This window comes from Takifugu flavidus, chromosome 14 (assembly GCF_003711565.1).
Source record: "Takifugu flavidus isolate HTHZ2018 chromosome 14, ASM371156v2, whole genome shotgun sequence".
In the NCBI taxonomy this organism is placed as follows: domain Eukaryota; kingdom Metazoa; phylum Chordata; class Actinopteri; order Tetraodontiformes; family Tetraodontidae; genus Takifugu; species Takifugu flavidus.
Genome location: NC_079533.1, coordinates 10,487,108 through 10,505,151, shown reverse-complemented (window position 1 = coordinate 10,505,151; position 18,044 = coordinate 10,487,108). Strand labels below are relative to the sequence as shown.

The window sequence follows — 18,044 nt, the reverse complement described above, 5'->3', positions numbered from 1 at the left end:
TGCTCCTCAGTAATGCTACACTTATTCCTGGTGTTGCAGGTTTACCAAGTACAGTCCCTGCCTTTATCCACGGGGCTATATATAGACGAGTGTGTGTTCTGAGTGTCTCCGTGTTCATGTGTCTGTATGCATGCCCACGGGGGGGCTTTGGATCCCTCCTACACACCAAAAGACATGCAGGGTTCATTCACTGGAGACTCTAAATTGCCTGTAGATGTGAATCAGAGTGTGAATGTGTTTGTCTACGTGCATGTTGGCCGTGTGATAGACAGGCAGCATGCCCCCGTACACGCTGGGATGGATTCTATCCCGTCAGGAGCCCCTTAACAGGATAAGTAGTTTGGAAAATGGATGCGAGGTCGGACTCGCCACACCAGACACACATCCTACCCGATTGTGTTGTTGATTGCGCATTGATGGCTTTATATAGTCATCAGTCGCAGGCATCATTAATGATTTTTGAGCTGTGGCTCCCCAGACACTCATACTTCAATGTCATTGGGAGCGGAACCTCGGGCACACGCGCATACAGATGCACCAAATAAACGAGTGTGCAGCGTAAAAACACACGTCAGCTTCATGCCAATCCGGCCAAGGAAGCCAGGAAGTATCGTAACGGTGCCAAAGCTACCTGTCGGCCATAGAAAGTTTAAACGAGGCTTCTAAGGGCGACTTATAAAGAGGAAATACTGCCACATCGAAGGCCTTGAGAGATTGAACTGAATTAATGTTTATCTGAGCTCCTCCTCCACCACCCACCCCCTCCCCCATCGCACCCCATAAACACCGGCTCAAAGAAATCAAAGACTTTTAAAAATTCCAATTGATTTTTAAAGCTCCCGTTAATGCCGCGCCAGCAGCTCTGCGGTGCTAGCGAGAGGCTAGCGCTAGCATAGAGACGACCAGTTTCCCACATTGGTTTAGGTCACCGGAGTGAGCGCATGGTTCAAGTGACCATTAGAATTATCCTGAGTGATTCGTTTTTAAGAAAAGGTGACTGAAATTTATTTCTGTGCGTCTCTTAGAGGAGCCAGCTGCTCGGCTAACCTCAAAGATGCAAAACAGGCCTCTGAGCATCCATTTAAATAATGGCTACAACCCACCTTGTTCTTGTTTTTTTCAACACCCCCTCCTCCCTCTTTTTTCTGCTCTATATCAGTTCTTTTTTGAGACATAGCAGTTTTACTGTGAATAATGGATGGGGGCAGGAAAAGGCAGGCAACAGCGCAGCGAAAGGGCAGAGAAAGGGTCCCTAATTTCCAGCAGGACATGCTCGCATAGAAAACGAGAAAAGTGAGCAGCAGCATCTACTAGCTTGTAAAGAAATGAAAATATTGAACCCAGTCAGTCAAGAACGGCTCACTTTAGAAAAAAAAAGGCCCATTTGATCAAATATGTTGTGTAGGATTTTTTTTAAAAAGAACTCAACCAAAAAACAAGAATATTATATATTATTGTTTTTGTTTCAAGGATTATTGACCGAATACCAGAATTCAGACATATTAAGAAGAATGATTGAAGGTCAGAGGTCAGATATTGATCTGAAGGAACGAGAAAGCCCAAATAGATAACAAAGGGCCTTCATACCTTCAAAGAATCAATAATACTAATATGCAGACAGGTCATTTAAACAAGGTAAAGCAGCCGTTTAGAGCCTTTAATGAGCAACAGACCTCAGATCTGCTGGAGCCGTTTCAGATGTCTGATGATCGGCCTGGAGCCTGCGGGGCCGTGGCTGCCGCTGAAGCTGCTGAATGTTGATGGCTCTGTTTAAGCTAATCGCATCTGAGCTCCATCCATTGGCCTGTTGTTTGCGTGATATAGCACCTCATCACGCCCGACCTACTCCGGCCGTCACGGCCCGCTTAATGATCGCCTCCTGACATGTCGGCCTTCTGATGCGAGGCCCATTTAATGCACAGGTTTGTCTCCGCTAATTGATTTCTTTTAATTTACTCCAAGTTGGCTCCACCGAGCACTTTGACAGTTGATTACACTGCTAAGAGAGTTCACCTTGAGAGGGGTGTATAAATAACACGCCCTACATGCGAGGGGATGCAGCCATCAACCCTGATTAAATCAGGATCAAATTACAGCCCATTATCACTCACCACAAACTAGCGTAGCCCGACTAGCTTTTGGAAAATGGCGATGCCGACGCGGCCGAACACTCCAGCTTGGTTTTCGGCGCCTGGGTTCAGCGTGGGTGAAACATCGCGGGCTGAATTCGCCCGAGCTCTCGCCGCTGCGTCCCTCTTGGCGTCTGAGTGCATAGCTCTGTTGGGAAGATGGATACACACCCGGCCAAGTAGCCAAATGTGCATTCCGCTCCTGCATTCTATTGTCAGCACTCCATATAAAAACATCAAATATTGAAGAGGTCCATTAACATGGGTCAGAAATTGATGGCTGCTTCTCTTTGGGGCGGGGGGAGCGGGATGGGAATGGGGGGGTGGGGGCGGGGAACAGTCAAAAAGCGGCGAAGGCTTTGCGTGTGTTTTCCTTTACGCGTATGTTTCAAATGTGTTTACGCGGAGTCTAAGGTAGCGTTCAACACCACCAGCACCTCTGGATGGCTGTATCCTCTCCCTCCCCGAGGAAGCTCACCGCCGCTGGCCTCGGCATGTTTCACATAGATCTTCCCCGTGGCCGATGAAAGGTCGTCAAAACGAATAGAGAATGCCGAAGCTCCTGAATTTGGGGAGGTTGCCAAGAAAGGTCAAAGGTCAGGACAAAACCTCCACTGAATTCGGGAAGCGGGAATGGAAGGGAAAAGGAAAAGTGCTTCAATGCCCCCTTTCTTTTTTTAGCACACAGGGCACATCTCACCATCTTTAATGAAAAGAACCAGGTAATGAAATCCCATAATTCTTTGCTATAGCTGTACAAAAAGAAAGAAAAAAAGACCTGCTCATGATTGACACTGCATAATGATGCAGTCGGCTTCTCTGTGTCGTCTTCTAAATCCTAATGGATTCTCCTCCAGACGTCTCTTGGATATAATGACATTTTCCGCAGAGGTTAAAGTTGACAGGGAAAAGGACACAGGAGGCAGAATTTGGATCCCGTCACCACTGTAAAGACCCCCGGGGGACATCTGTTCTTCATCTTTCATCTGTTCTGACCTTTCACTGGAGATCAGGGTGAGTTATTATCACCTCCTGAGACACATGTGGTACTACAACAATAACATCTCCAGGTAGCTGGTTAGCATGCTAATATATAAAATTACCTTCTGGTTACCCTTTACTCATGAATTGCTGCATTTTACTACTTAATTTCAATACTTACTTCCTGGGGATGTGCTACCGTGTTTGTTTGAGCCCAGTATGGACGTCAAACCTCTCATAACCTGTGCTCTATTTAGCTTCATTATGCTGCCCGGACCACAGGAACTGGCTACTGCTTTGATTATTTTGATTGATAATATCATGGTAGCTTATCAGTTATTCACTGAACCAGTAGCTGCAACCGCTAGCAGTTTTAGCCCCAAACAGGTACCACTCGGGCGCGCTCTACCTCTTTTCTGACATTCTGACAATGAAATGTCAAGCATCTTTCTTCCTCTAACACAGTGTTCATCTGTGTTGCCATGGCGTCGCTGTTTGTGGGTTGAAAGCAGAGTGGAGGGATGAAAAAGAGCGAAAACACAACACGACTACTAAAATATTAAGACATTTCCTTTATGCAACGGGGCCAGATTTAGACCACAGAGCACAGGTCAGGGGGGAAGCTGGAGAAACGACGCCTGTGGTGCCGCTTTTACTCCGAGGTGGCAGGAAATAGTGTGGTGGAGACGGCCCCGCCTGCCATCTGCGCCTCGTCAATTTCTGCAATTAATTGCAAGTGTGTGGGCTGTGTTTGAGCTCCTCATATTGCCCTGCAAGATTTGCATGATCCCATGAATAACAATCATCTGACAAGCAAAACGTTTTCAGAGACTGGGAGCCGCGGAGCTCCTTATAGGAGCGAGTGTAAAACGCCGCTTTAATGGCAAATCTCCATCATTTGCTCCTGATTTATAATGAAGGGCAGATTTTACACGAAATGTCATTAAAGAGATAAGTGACGATGGAACGTCACCCTCTGTGGCAGAGAAAGTCAGGCCTGGCTCCTGTTTTTGGTGATTTATTGAAGCTCCTGACACCCAGGGTGCAGAACGTGCAGCTGTTGGAGGTCACCTTCTCCAGCGGCTGCCTCTGCATCCAGGAGACGCAGGAGAGTCGGGAGATGCCGTTCACTCGCCGTCAGGCGTTGAATGTGGACGTTCGTGGAGAAAGTGGTGCATCGTGGTTGACGCTGATGTCAGCTGATGGTTCAGTGTCACAGTGTTTGGCTTTAAGAGTCAGAGAGATGTGTTTTACATCCCCATGCGAGCCTGCCTGATCTCAGATCCGATTGGTTTTTGAAATGGTTTGTCTGTGATAATTCGGTGGAGGTGAAGTGAATCATATATGCGTGTTGGGAGCAGGAGGATGGGGGGAAGAACGGGTCCAGAATGTGTTGACAAAGACCTCCCGCTGCTCGCCACGCACGCTCATGCAGGAGTATAATCGGGTCTCGCCTGCCGCCTGCTGGTCATCGTTGGAACTACACGCGTGTTTCCATTTGGAGTTGACCGACTCAGACTAGAAACACCACATCCCACATGTGTACTCATTCTGTCTGAGCCAAAGTTGTGACTCACCTCTTCTGGCAGGCTGCTGACAGGGAAAGACTGGTTGTAGTGGGCAAAAATATAGAAACCTGAGAGTTTCAGGGCGTAAATAAAAACACCTGCAGGTGCTGCTCTGACAGGAAATATGAGGTTCCATCAGTGCTCATTGGAGTCGTGGGTCATGCTGCCGATTTGATTGGTGTGCAGGCTGCCCATGCAGGTTCCCCACCGGTTCAGGCGACATCTGCGTAGGAGCTGGGACCGTCTCGCTTCAAACGCCATCAGGAAAAGTGTCCTGCGGATAATTAGCACTGCACTCTTCTCTCCCCTGGCCAGATTATCCAGCCCCCCCTCCCTCCCTCAACCCTCCAGTCGGCCACCATCAACATTTTTCTCATTGTTAATCACTTGTGTCAGCTTCTGGTAATTAAAGACAATTAATCATGAGTGATTCACTGTGTCTCCGTCTATCCTCGTGAGCATTGCACTTCACACTTGGAATTGGTAAAGGTGAACCTGGATTTATTAAGTGCACGTCGCCGGGTAGTCGACTCCCCGGTGATAAGCAGCATGCTGCAAGTGCTTTGGCTTACACTGCCTCGAGGCGAGCCATAAAGGCCAGGTGGAGATTAAATTACATTAATTTCATCACCGGACGCTCTGACCCAGAGTGACTTACAAGACAAGGAGGATGGAGTGATGAGCTGCAGTGCAACTACTGCCAAAGCACTGAAAACATGACTGAAGCGTCTCACACCTCTCTTAGGTGTCAAATTAGTTCTTATGCTGTTGTGACGACCGTCTCTCCATTTTGTCTTTCCTCATGTGGAAGGCGGTGACATAATTGGCCACATTGCTGCATTCGTCACACCAGAGTGGCTTCTTCCTCGTGGGTATTTCCAGTTTAAAATCCCAGAGCGCGCATTACTGCATGTAAATTAACAACAGCGTGACTTCTTGGGTCTCAGTGAGCAATTTCAGAGCTCTTCTTTTACACCTGAGATTATTGGATTAGTGTTGTAACAGTCAACGGTGTCCCTGAACAGTGGCCACTGAGCTAGCATGCAGGGGCAGCCTCACAGGCCTCGGTATCATCCTCAGTTTCCATGGTGACAGCAGCCGTCTCCACATTGTCTGTAAAGGAAATTAGACTGACTGCAAACAGAATATTTACAACAATCTGCCGCACGCTGGAGACACGTCTTGTTTGCAGGACGAGCTGCGGTTGGGCGAATGTGTTCAGATCCGTAATGGGATGCAAACCGAGAGCGAAAACACAACATATATAACAAATAAAAGTGCGCCACACACTGATGATTCAGAGCTGAGGGATGAAAGAGCAGAGATGACTCATGTACAGATACGTGATGTTACCTTTAATTAACAACACGCCACAGATTCACAAGGCTGCCGTTTGCTTTATAAAACATTCCATTAAATGTGCCTCGAAAAATAAAACTCTACAACTGGAATTATGTAAAAAAAGAGCTATTGTTTTATCAAATACAGTTTGAACCTTATGGTAAATTGGTGTGGATGCTATTAATGTCACTGCACTGTCCCCAGTCTGTCAGAACAAAGGTGGCGATGGTTGTTTCCAATAATACACACACACTCATGGACATCTCACTTATTTAGTGCAGATGCAGCTCTTGGATTGTGTGAGTGAGTGTGTGTGTGTGTGTGTGTGTGTGTGTGTGTGTGTGTGTGTGTGTGTGTGTGTGTGTGTGTGTGTGTGTGTGAAATGAATCATTACAGTATCACGGTATATCATATCAGTGCAGATTCATAAACATTGATAATATATATTATTGCTAAACTTAAACAGTCATCCTTCATCTGCATTTATGCACACCTATTATGTTATTATGTCAAAGATAAACACACACCTGGGCGTGTAACTAAAATGTGAATAAGAGAGCACATAACGTTAGACGACTTCAATGCCACAACACAACCTGATCATAATCCCACATTGCAAACAGCTAACAAGCATAAGCAGGAACATCAGAAACAGTTAACATCTGATTAAACTCACATTCTCATAGATGCACATGTGAATTCAAATAACAAACTGCAGGCTCAGGAAAGTCTCAAGGTCTTCTGTTGACTCAGAACAGAACCGAATTCATCCAAAGAGCTAACTTATGATCAGTGAATGTGTTGGACAGACGATTGAAACATAACCTTCTGAACAGGAATCACATTGTGGCAAATATGATTTAGCTTATTAACCATCTTAGTCGACGAATTGTTGCAATTTCTCAGAAAAAAAAGTACCAATATACTTTTTTTAAGGCTCCATGTATGTAGTGTTGCGTGATTGCTGGTGCAGTGATCATCCTGTTTGTGTTTAAAACCTGACGACACACAAGGCGGCGGGTTGTTCTCTCTTTCACCACTGGAGGGCGCTCTCGCTGAGCCCAGGCAACTTTGGTTTTACCATGGTAACCGTCCAACGCCCTCTGTGCTGAAGGGTCTGGAGCCGAGGAAGAAAAAAAGATTGAACCAATCAATGTCCAGTATTCCCTCTAAATATAAACTGTGCTAAAACTGAAGTTTTTGTGTAAATTTCAACACGTATTATACACACATGGCTAAGATATGAGATACCTGATGCAAGGTTTAGGCCTTCAGACCAAAACCACGCGCAACACTGAGGACATCATCTCTGGTCAGGTAGCATCCACAGAGCTGCCTCAAGCCCGTGAACGCCTCCCTCCCGTGCATGACACGCCAGTTATCTATAAAAATCACCTAAAAACAACAAGAGGTGTTGTAGTTGTCGAAGAATTTGGACAAAGGCGTTACCATTGCGTCAGATTTCTTACCATTCCTGGCGTCAGCTTCACCCACAACTCGTTCTCTGGCCGACGCAGCTCCGTCGTCAGCTGCCGATGTGCTGCGTACCATCGCTGAACCAGCTCGTGGGGGATCGTGTTTATCGCTGCTCGGTCATAGTTGTTGTATCTGGTGGAATTTAAAATGGATTATTACACGTATTGGTGATTTTTAAAAACAACATCACAGCTTAAACCACAGAGCAACTGACACAGTCTTTGCTTTACACAGCATAGAATCCCAATGTTTATCTCAGGAATTTACCTAATCTGGTAAACTTCACGGTTCCAAGGATAGACGCTGAGCACAGGGCCCACGCTTGAAATGTGGTTTTTGTGAGTTTCGGACACTTCAATGTACTCATGTCTGATCGGCACACGTGTGAGCAGCTCAAAGTTTTCAGGAGAACGCTCCCGTAATTTCTCTGCAGCATAAAAGCCATCCACCAGCAGCGTCCTCCCCCCTGTACCCTCATGCTTGAGGCAGTGGAAAACTTGTATTCTGTAACATATATTTAAAAAAAAAAAAAAGACTATAATTTAACAGTCAACTAAGTCATATTTGGTGACAAAAATGCTAAAATATTTTGTGGGGTTTGTTTTCCACAATAGAATTCAGCATAATGTCCACAAAAGGCAGTTTCTGAATATGGATATTAGACACTTTGGGCATTGTGCACTTACCCACATGGTTCATGAAAGTAGGACGTGTCTGTGTGCCGATCTAGAGCCATGTTAGTGTATGCTGTGTCTCCTCTGGACAGATCTGCAGTAAAACACCACATTTTCCCATATGTCGTCTCCCTGTGGAACAGTTCACACATAAACACATGTAAGGTAGAACTGAGGGGAGGGAAAATTGCTGTGCAGCATAAAAGCATGAATGTACCTGATAAGACTGACTCTCTGGCTCACAGCTTCCGTGGCTTCAACTGTAGCCGGGACGTCATCTACAAAAGCAATTCCGTACAGCAGATAGTTTTGAAGAAAAGTCTTTAATTCGTCATCGCTTTTCATAAACGTGTCCCATTTGGCCGAGGCGATATTTGCATTTTCATAAACGTCTTTATTCCAAAGGATGCGTGGCTGGACGGTCTTCCGCTTCACCTCCTGATAGCTGTTCTCCGTCAGCCACTTGAAGCTGTAGCTTGACACATGACCACCAGGCCCTTCCACATAAAAAGAACACACAACACAACAGTTATCGAGCACGGATAATGTTTTACAATCCAATGAATCATTTACTTTTTTGATTCAAATGGCTAACCTTCTTACATCAACAGTGCAGGATTTTCCATTTTAACAGAAGGGCTGCGGAGACTTTGAGAATTTGAACCACCCTAAATATTGCATCTGAAAATCCTGGTAGAAGATGTCAAAGAAATGCCCAAAGAATGACGAAAGTGTTGATAAATGTATGATAGAAGGAAACTTCATAGAAAATTGTGTTTCTATGTTATTCTAATATGAAAATAGTTATAAGAAAGAACCCTCTGCTTAAAAGCTGAACTGTGTACTGCTCACAAACTCTTCTTTACATTGTGTTTTTGTTGGGATTTTGTCCATTCGTTACACTGTATTTTTTAGAAGAAATATGTAACGTTACAAAGAAATATCGGATATTGTTTACCATGTGTGTGTTCCTATTTTAATGTAGTCTACTCAATTTAATGCATAATAAATGACAAGATTTAGACTTACAAGTGATAACCAGCCTGTCCTCTTCCACACTGGCACTCTGGGGGCGGATAGCCAGGTCTATGGCCGCGGTGTCCAGGCTCCTCTGATGGGTCACGGAGTTGTAGGAATCGCAGCAGTGGTCCCGGAGCCACACATAGCTAACATGCATCTGCTGCTCTTCGTGGTTTACAACTGGCAATTACATTGCATTTACCTCCAATTAGGCTAATCGCAGGTTTCCACTGACACCCCCCTCCCCACACGAAAATAGCAAAAACGTGCACGAACTCACCAAGACAGTCATGCAGTAACTGTATGCTTGTGCAGTGAGCGCGCTTCTCTGTCTGCCCTGCAGCGCTTGTCATCATCTTTGAAGGTTTTACCATCCTCAACACTCTTCGTATGTTTCCGAGCATTGTTGCCAAGGCACGAGTGACTGAAGCGTTTCGAATTGATCAATTAGACCAAAGCAACTTTAAGAGAGGACAAATAGTTTTGCAGGCTTTGCTATTGCGCAGATATAAAACACAGTCATAAACCACACCCGGAACTGAAATACGAGTTAAGTTTTCACCGTGCAGTTTATAGGCAGGTTGTCCCAATTACGTCACAGCTCCGACGTACAAGGTGACTTTATTTAGGCACAAACATGCAACTCACCAAAATACAACTTTTTAAAGCAAACGTGAGCGGTCATGTTTATTATACCTGGTTAGGATTATTATCTGAGCACTTACGGAATTTTATTACAGTTTAAGGTCAAAACAATAATAATAAAATAAAAAGAAAATCATATATTCTAGAACAAGTGATGCGATTACGATGTTATATTTGCAATAGTTAATTTTTTAAACTATTCTGTTTTTACTAATAAATTTTGATGAGAAATCACCACGCTAATGTAATCTTCCATCGGCATTTAAATAAAAGTTAAGTCATCATTATATCTTATTTGCAGCTTATTGAACGAACCTGAAAGACTTTTCAAATGAAGCACTTTTTTCCTGTTTTCTGCCTTACATTCATTTTTAATTAAAATAAATTGTAATACTGAATTTTTATGATAGCACCAGAATTTTGGTTTGATTTTGCATTTCCTCATTTTAAAAACCAGGAGGGATTTTGACAATTAAATGTGGGCTCACATTTCAATGTTAATTTTACCTGAAAGTTAGAAACTAACCTCTGATACTCCACATACTTAGAATCCATGCAGGGCACAAAGATTTGTGGACCTCCCTTGAGCCACTGTCGTCATGCTTCATATGTTAGAGCCATTAGTTCCACATTCCCAACATCCTAGTTTCTTTCTCCATAAGAGCATTAGTGGAAATGAATTGTTGTCTTCCACTTGACCCTCAGCATCTGAAAAGGCAAGATCGATGGATGGATGAGAAAATTGCAATTTTAGAGGTCAGGAAAACTTAGGATAGAATAAAAACACATACATGCGAATCAACAATAAGCTTTCTGTGGCAAATAGCAACAGGTATAACATTTAGTATAAGTAATTTATAAATATAACTGTACTATATAACTATGGGTTATGGGGACATATATTTAGAGTTTATCTTTCCAGCAGGTCAGGGGCTATCCTGAGGAATCATAACACTAGAAGAAGTTAATGCAGGCTGTGGGGGATAAACACCAAGCTTAAGTTTTAATTTGAACCTCCTGACAGACTTTGTATTTTGGACTGTTTGGATGAGGCAAATTGTCCTTTAACCAGAGAAACGACCGATAAAACTGTAGCGACAGTTTCAGTTGCAAAATGGAGACATTTCATTTAGATTTCATTCAAAGATGAATGTCAAAAGGTTAAGTCCTGTCCAAAAGGTGCCGTGTTTGTGGACCATGCTGACTCCCCCTGGAGCACACTCCGAAAAGTGACCTAGAACTGGCTACTGGACAGAAATCCTGGGCCTAACCCCCAACGCGCAACAGTGGCAAAAAAAACCTACTCTTCAACAGGAAGAAATGTTTAGCAGAACCCGGCTCATGGGGGGGAGACTGCTGATGGCCGGCTGGGCTTACTGCTGCCAAACCGGCTCTGGGCTGTACTGTTTGAATTTCACATCTGCTGATGGATGCTGATGCGTTTCCGACTGATATAGCTCTGTGTTTAAATGCCACTCAGATAGTCTGCGGCTTGAAAGCTTCCTAAACTGATCTGCAGGGAGCAGCAGTTCCACTTCCTGGGTCGCTAGAAAAGTCCAGCTGAAAAGCGCTGCGGTAATGACACATTCAATTGCTGTTGGAATATCGAAAATTCCATGTTTGTCAGCACAGCGACTATGAAGAAATCACTGAAGGCTTCGTGTGGGGATACAGAGTTGGTTTCTACCATATATAAAACAGAAAGAAAGAAAGATGCGTGCTAAAATCAGTGCATGACTTAAACCTGTATTTCAGAATTTACCGGCTCAGTTGACGGGAGTGTAAAGTTTCGGAGCTTTTCTCCCGTCCTTGAAGACACCATGAGCCCGCCCCTCAGCAGCAGTCCGACGGCCCATGTTTACTTGCTTTGTCAGCGGTGTCCTCGCAGCACATACCTGCTGTTCCTCACCAAACCTTGGACTTTTATCTCCGAGAAGCATTAATCTTGCCTTATCAGCGCTTTTCTTCCTTTGTCGTGTCTTGTGAACCTTGAGCTGTGAGCACATCGAGTGCACAGCTTCTTTTTTTTTTTTAATTACACCCAGTTAACGCGGAAAGATGACGTTAAAATCCAATAAAAACGAACCTGCGCTCATACTGGACTCGGTCAACAGTGTGAGGACAGCCCTTTCCGACCTGTACCTGGAGCAGCTCCTTCAAAACAAACCAACTGACAAGGTAACCCCTTTTTTTCCTTTGATTTGATTTGATGTGCTGTTTTTTCCTGTAGCGGATTTTAGGGCGCATGTTTGCTTCCGGGAAGCAGAGAAGGGGCACATGACCACTGTTTGTTTCCCCCCTCTCTAAAAATAGGATTGTGACTTCCTAGCTTAGTGTGTTTAGATCTGTTTAGATCTTTGAAACGAGCAAAGATGAGGTGTTGAGATCAACAGTGAGCTCTACTTTGCTCCGTCAGCTTTAGTTTGGACTCTGACTAATCAATTTTCACTTCTTCATTTTCATCATTCTTCTGTAGCCTGAATGAAAATCTGCTTTTCTGTGCATTTGATTGCTCAACTATCTTATGATCTCAGCCTCCCTTTAAACTGATTCAATGGCCCTGATTCATTGTTTGATCTAATCTGATCTAATCAAAGCAGATAACACAATGCATTGATTGATTAATGTTTAACTTCAGTGCTGTTCCTCGTCCTATTGTCGAGTCTCTCCCTTAAAACGAGCATAAGCTTCAGTCAAAGGGATCCAGGATGGGATGTCGAAGTTAAACTTCTTCCCTGAAAACCACCAGTCAGCACAGAGCTCCCGAGGACAACGGTGAAGGGAGGAAACTCCGTCCCTGACATCAGCACTTTCAGTTCAGTGGCCTCCTGACGTGTCACATGGATCATTAGCATCACTCTTCTGCCGGCGCTGCAGCCGTCGCCCTGCTATCTAAGATTAGGATGAGGTCTGTTCAAGTTCCCGAACTGTTCTCCTTCCTTCAGTCACTTCAGCACTCCCTCCCCTGACAACAATGACGGTGTTTGGTTTTCCCAATGAAACTCATCAGGAAAATAACATAATCAGCCAGGAAGCTCAGCAGACTGTGATGGTGCGAATGTGCAGGTGAAGAGGCAAACAACTCGGCTCAGCAAGTGTTTCCTCCTCAGAGCTTCAGCTGTTGCCCGTCCTCAACTTTCCCTCGTCACTCAGCGATGCTTTGATTGGAGGAATTCAGCCATTTCTGCCTCCGCCATCTTCCCCTCAATCACTGCAATGTTCCCTTGACCAGAAGTAATTTCCGCTTGGCGTATGGGGAACGCCCCGGGCCTCGAGGAACCGGGATCCTTCCACAGATACACACGTTTTCGGTCTTCCTCCAGAGGATTCGGTGTCATCTTGACTCTGGCACGTTGTGACTTGTACCAGCGCACGGCTGGTAAATGACTGTCGCATTGCACAGAAAGACGACCGATGCTCGACTGCAGGGGCGGGTGTGATGAGTTGGTTTGTGGTTTCTCCCATAAATCTCTTTTTGGGCGTTCAGGAGCTCATTTATGACAAAACCTGGGGTCACTCCCACGGCCTGCTTCTGTTAGCCTTCACAGGAACAAAACTCCTCCATTTTGTCCACTAAATATATGAACATTTTGTGTTTCACCCCTCTCTAGATGAATATCCAGACCCATTTCTGGGTTATTACAGTTGTGGAGAGTCTAGTGTTGTGCTGGTTGCCATATCTCTGGCTGCAGTTATTGAACAGCTTATATAATGTTTTGGGCCAGATAAATATTAATGCAGGCACAGGATTTCCTCTGCGTGTGAACACTCGGTAATAACCTTTCTTTTCCTCCCATCCCCGCCTCTGCGATGCCACCACCTGATGAAAGTAGTAGTATCCATGGTCACAGCGACCGGGTTAATGAAGCGTTGTGACGCGGCGTTAATCTTTAACCTCGAGCATATGTTGAATCTGCAAATGAAACCTCAGAAGCAGCTGCATCTGTGCAGGCTGTGCAGGGACAAATGGTGCACGTTTCATTTCTAAGATGAGTCATCTTTGCCTTTTTCTTTTTTTTAAAACAACAAAGCAGGCGGCGATGCAAACCTATGAGAATAAAGGGGCCGAAGTGTTCAGCAACGGGAGCGCCGGACACATCAATGGAGCAGAACTGAGCAGGATGAGAGAAGTTGCCTTTGAAAAGAATCAATCAGAACCCCTGGTACACACACACACACACTCATACCCACACACACACACACAATGTATTTTATCAGACCTGAGTCGTTCCTTCTTGCCGATTGTTCTCTTGTATTAGGGGGTGACTCTGAAGCTCAATGACAAGCAGCGCTGCTCTGTGGCCAGAATTCTGCACGGTGGGATGATCCACAGGCAAGGTAATAACTCAAACATCCATTTGAGTTGGGTTTTTTTCCCATCCAACGCTCTCCGAAAAAGAAGTCGATAATTCCTCCCGGGCACCAAATTAGCCACCGCAGCGGTTGTCTGACAGCTAAGCCCTGTTATGTTTTGAAGAGTCTTGCGAAATGCGCCAAAAAATTAGAATTCCATCTCACAAATCAAATGTTTTCTGCTCCTGATTTCTCCTCCTCAGGGTCTTTACACGAAGGGGACGAAATAGCAGAGATCAACGGGAAAAGTGTGGCGAACCAAACTGTAGATCAGCTCCAAAAGATCCTGGTGAGCCGGACTTTTCTAGCTTTGTTCAAACAGAAATACCCGTGAACCGACTGGTGCCATCTTCCCATGCAGAAAGAAACCAACGGAGTGGTCACGATGAAGATCATTCCAAGGCCGCAGAGCCGATCCAAACCCTGCGAGGTAAAAGACAAACAAACCCGAATGAACATTTAGCGTTGCTGTTCAGCATGTAGCGTCACCATCTGTTTAAATCCCCTTTGATTTGCATGATTCAGCCAAAAAGATCTGCACTGATCAAAAAGCTTCTTTCTCAAGCACGTTTCTTAAAAGGATCTTGTTCTCTGTCAGGTGAATCTCCTGTTAGTCCACCATCCAGGTGACTATGAAATCAGTTTCAATCTGAACCGCTTTGCTCCCATTTCACCTCTGCTAGTTGGACCTAGAACACTGTCTCACTCTGCCATCGGCTGCCCACGTCAGATGGGAGAAATCCTCCTGTAGTTATCGGCGTAATGTTTATCAGTTTAAAGGTTTTACCCTGTATTTAGTTTCCTTCAGCTGTCGGCACGCTCTAAAGGCCTTAGGTTAGCAGAGGTCAGTGATGGCAGTCTCCTGAAAAGCTTGTAGTCCATTAATTAGTAGCTCAGTAGTTAGTCTGCTTTTCACAATTTAACCCTCCAAAAATAAACCAAAAGCATTTTTGGTTTCTTTGACATCTTCATTTGCTTTCACTGAATAAAAGCTGTATTGTTTTTGTTGTGGGGATGAATGGGACACCAGAAATGTGGATATTTACTGCTAACAAGAGTGGTTCACATGTGTTCTGCTCTGATCTTTGACCTTTCCTGGCTAAACTGATATCTCTAAATATAAACAGCAAGAAGCTGCTGCTGGAAGAAGAGCATTTACAGCACCAGCTCAGCCTAAGAGCATATGAGGAACTTGTAAATTCTGCTCAGGGGTCTGTTTCTGATGCAACAGTTTAACCCAAATGTTTCAGTGACCTTTTTATGTGGAGTTAATGCAGATGCATTATTTGAAAAAGGAAATAAAAGAAAATGCCCAAAGATCATCTACTGCTAAATAATTAAGTGCAGCTACTGGAAGTGAATGGGAAGAGTTTGCTTGAGATAGTGTTTACAACAAGGTTTAACCTTAATTATCTACTCTAAAATATTAAAAGCACAACAAAAGCAAAGGTCCTTCCAAGGAAATGCTTCCGATTCAAGAACAGGGTTTGAGCTAAGCTAATTAACAGCAGGCGGTAGTGCTGGTATTCATCTGGGTCAGTAGACGGACAGACGGACACTTCAAAGACATGTCAAATAACATGTTCTCTCCATCCGCAGATGTACATGAGGGCCCAGTTTGACTATGACCCTGCCATGGACGACCTCATCCCCTGCAAGGAGGCCGGCCTCAAATTTCAAACGGGCGACATCATTCAGATCATCAACAAGCAGGATCCCAACTGGTGGCAGGGCAGAGTGGAGAATAACGCTGCAAACTTTGCCGGCCTGATCCCCTCCCCAGAGCTCCAGGAATGGTAAACACCACCTCCTCTTCTGCCTGAGGATGACGATGCGATGCGCCGCAACAGCAGGCACGGCGCTTCTGAGTCTTAAGATATTCTGTTTCAACCCAAAATCTGTCTGGGCACCGCAGGAGGGCAGCCAGCAAAAGCAAGGCCAGAGAGGGCAGCCAGTCCTGCAGCCCGTTTGGGAAGAAAAAGAAGTGCAAAGACAAGTACCTGGCCAAACACAGCTCCAGTGAGTGCCCCGCCGAGCGCTCCCACTGCACATCTACTCCTTTTTGTGTTTTGCCTTCAAGAAAAATGCCTGTTTTGCAGTTTTTGACCAGCTGGATGTGATTTCTTATGAGGAGGTTGTTCGGCTCCCCGCGTTCAAACGGAAAACTCTGGTGCTCATCGGTGAGCGTCGCACGGTCCTCTTAAATAAGTCATGTAGTTTGAGCGTCTGTATTCACTCTTCTCAATTAAAATTCCTGCTTCTAGGCGCACCTGGTGTAGGAAGGAGGCACATCAAAAATGTTTTATTGACCAAATACCCTGAGAAGTTCTCCTACCCCGTACCACGTGAGTAGGCGCCCCCGCTTCTAGCAGAATGGCACTTCTCTCGTCCAGCCGTGCTTTAGTCTCTCCGGCTCCCTTGCAGACACCACCAGACCCCAGCGGAAGGACGATGCCAACGGAGAGGAGTACTTCTTCATCTCCAACGAGGCCATGACCAAGTGCATCTCTGCGAATGAGCTGCTGGAGTACGGCAGTTTCCAGGGATACATGTTCGGCACCAAAACCGAAACCATCCAAAAGATCCACGAGCAGGACAAAATCGCGCTGCTGGATGTGGAGCCGCAGGTCAGTCTGCTGCTCGTGGCCAGGGTGTGCTGGTTATACTTTCAGTCCTGCTGAGCTGTAAAGTTAGCTTGAATGTGGCTCATTTTGGTTTAAGGGTGAGTTTTCAATGACAATAATTGCATAATGATTATTGAACGCAGACCATGAAAGTCTTGAGGACCGCTGATTTTGCCCCCCTCATGGTGTTCATCGCTCCAACCGACACGGCTGCCCAGGTACTGAGAACAGTAAACATCCGCTTTAAAATGAACTCTAGCTCATGCTAGCTAACGCTCTGCTTCCTGTTTCCCAGACTGAAAACCTGCAGATGATCCAGAAAGAGTCGGAGACCATCTTAAACACGTACAGACAGTACTTCGACGTGGTTCTCGTCAACAACGACGTGAACGAGAGCGTGAAGATCGTGGAGGAGGCCCTGGAGCACGCCACCACCACCCCTCAGTGGGTTCCTGTCTCCTGGGTGTACTGATCCCATCAGTACTGTTCGTTTGTTGAAACACAGTGCAATATGACTTTTTAAACGAAAAGAATTAGCAGAGTAACGGGTGTGTGGGTTTGTGTTTGGTTTTTAATCATCACTTAGGTGTTTTGCACAAAAGCAAAGTTTAAAAAGCAATATGTTTATGGTTGACTTGTGGAGAACCTCACCAGGGAACTTTTTATTTGGTTGTTTAGACATTCGTGCTTCAGGTTGTTGACGGTTTGTCGGATTATCGGCGCCACATCGGTGTCTTTACAATGTGGGAAACTGCAACACAAGACCACAACTGTGAATGAAATCTTGGTTTTGAAACTACGGGAATTTAGCATTATTTCTGGATTTGTTTTGTTTTTCCAGCTCCGACCGGATGCCATAGTTAAGCTTCTCCTCATGTAGTGACTATAACTCCACACACTCGTGATGTGCTCACAAACCCTGTTCGATGACCACTGACCGTCTCTTGTCTCATCAGAACTGTATACCTCCTGGGGTACAGTGAAGGCACTTTTAAACAAGAAATAAATTCCCCACTTCTCAGTCAATAGACTTCTTTGCTTCCATAGAAGGAAAAAAAAAGACACACTAGTTTGTGATAGATGGTTATAAACACCTGACAGGAATTCACAATGACTGATGTCACAACAGCATTTCAATTAAAAAATCAAACATGTTTTTACAAAATACTGAAGTTGAGAATGTTATATTATACGATTACATTCTACCAGTTATCCATCTGTGTAGTCAATAAA

General features: G+C 44.9%; 2 protein-coding genes across 4 annotated transcripts; one reads left to right on the top strand and one right to left on the bottom strand.

The window, feature by feature from the left end:
- Positions 1 to 6,012: 6,012 nt before the first annotated feature.
- tmlhe (trimethyllysine hydroxylase, epsilon) lies at positions 6,013 to 11,735 on the bottom strand. Of its 2 annotated transcripts, XM_057053675.1 has the most exons (10): positions 11,597 to 11,735; positions 10,361 to 10,542; positions 9,470 to 9,650; positions 9,199 to 9,369; positions 8,387 to 8,666; positions 8,182 to 8,301; positions 7,763 to 7,999; positions 7,489 to 7,627; positions 7,271 to 7,414; positions 6,013 to 7,136 (listed from the first exon to the last, which is right to left on the bottom strand). In XM_057053675.1, exons 3-9 carry the CDS (start codon positions 9,591 to 9,593, stop codon positions 7,283 to 7,285), a joined length of 1,203 nt encoding a protein of 400 aa, XP_056909655.1. In that variant the 5' UTR covers positions 9,594 to 9,650; positions 10,361 to 10,542; positions 11,597 to 11,735; the 3' UTR covers positions 6,013 to 7,136; positions 7,271 to 7,282. The 2 variants fall into 2 exon arrangements, with proteins under 2 accessions (XP_056909655.1, XP_056909656.1); XM_057053676.1 differs by lacking the exon at positions 11,597 to 11,735 and having other exon boundaries at positions 10,361 to 10,588.
- A 26-nt stretch (positions 11,736 to 11,761) lies between these two features.
- mpp1 (MAGUK p55 scaffold protein 1) lies at positions 11,762 to 17,837 on the top strand. Of its 2 annotated transcripts, none has more exons than XM_057053673.1 (12): positions 11,762 to 12,012; positions 13,866 to 13,997; positions 14,094 to 14,172; positions 14,391 to 14,476; positions 14,549 to 14,617; positions 15,787 to 15,983; positions 16,103 to 16,206; positions 16,287 to 16,367; positions 16,452 to 16,532; positions 16,612 to 16,814; positions 16,955 to 17,029; positions 17,107 to 17,837. In XM_057053673.1, the coding sequence occupies exons 1-12, from the start codon at positions 11,893 to 11,895 to the stop codon at positions 17,281 to 17,283; spliced, it is 1,404 nt and encodes a 467-aa protein (XP_056909653.1). In that variant the 5' UTR covers positions 11,762 to 11,892; the 3' UTR covers positions 17,284 to 17,837. The 2 variants fall into 2 exon arrangements, with proteins under 2 accessions (XP_056909653.1, XP_056909654.1); XM_057053674.1 differs by having other exon boundaries at positions 11,779 to 12,012; positions 13,869 to 13,997.
- The last annotated feature ends 207 nt before the right edge of the window (positions 17,838 to 18,044 follow it).

Excerpts from the sequence above, each read along its gene's own strand:
- tmlhe (XM_057053675.1), bottom strand. The coding sequence starts at position 9,593 with ATGCTCGGAAACATACGAAGAGTGTTGAGGATGGTAAAACCTTCAAAG. Across the intron at positions 7,628-7,762 it reads CGTGAAGTTTACCAGATTAG|ATACAACAACTATGACCGAG; the intron begins GTAAATTCCTGA and ends AAATTCCACCAG. Across the intron at positions 7,415-7,488 it reads TGAAGCTGACGCCAGGAATG|GTGATTTTTATAGATAACTG; the intron begins GTAAGAAATCTG and ends TGTTGTTTTTAG.
- mpp1 (XM_057053673.1), top strand. The coding sequence starts at position 11,893 with ATGACGTTAAAATCCAATAAAAACGAACCTGCGCTCATACTGGACTCG. Across the intron at positions 15,984-16,102 it reads TCCCCAGAGCTCCAGGAATG|GAGGGCAGCCAGCAAAAGCA; the intron begins GTAAACACCACC and ends TGGGCACCGCAG. Across the intron at positions 17,030-17,106 it reads CAACCGACACGGCTGCCCAG|ACTGAAAACCTGCAGATGAT; the intron begins GTACTGAGAACA and ends CCTGTTTCCCAG.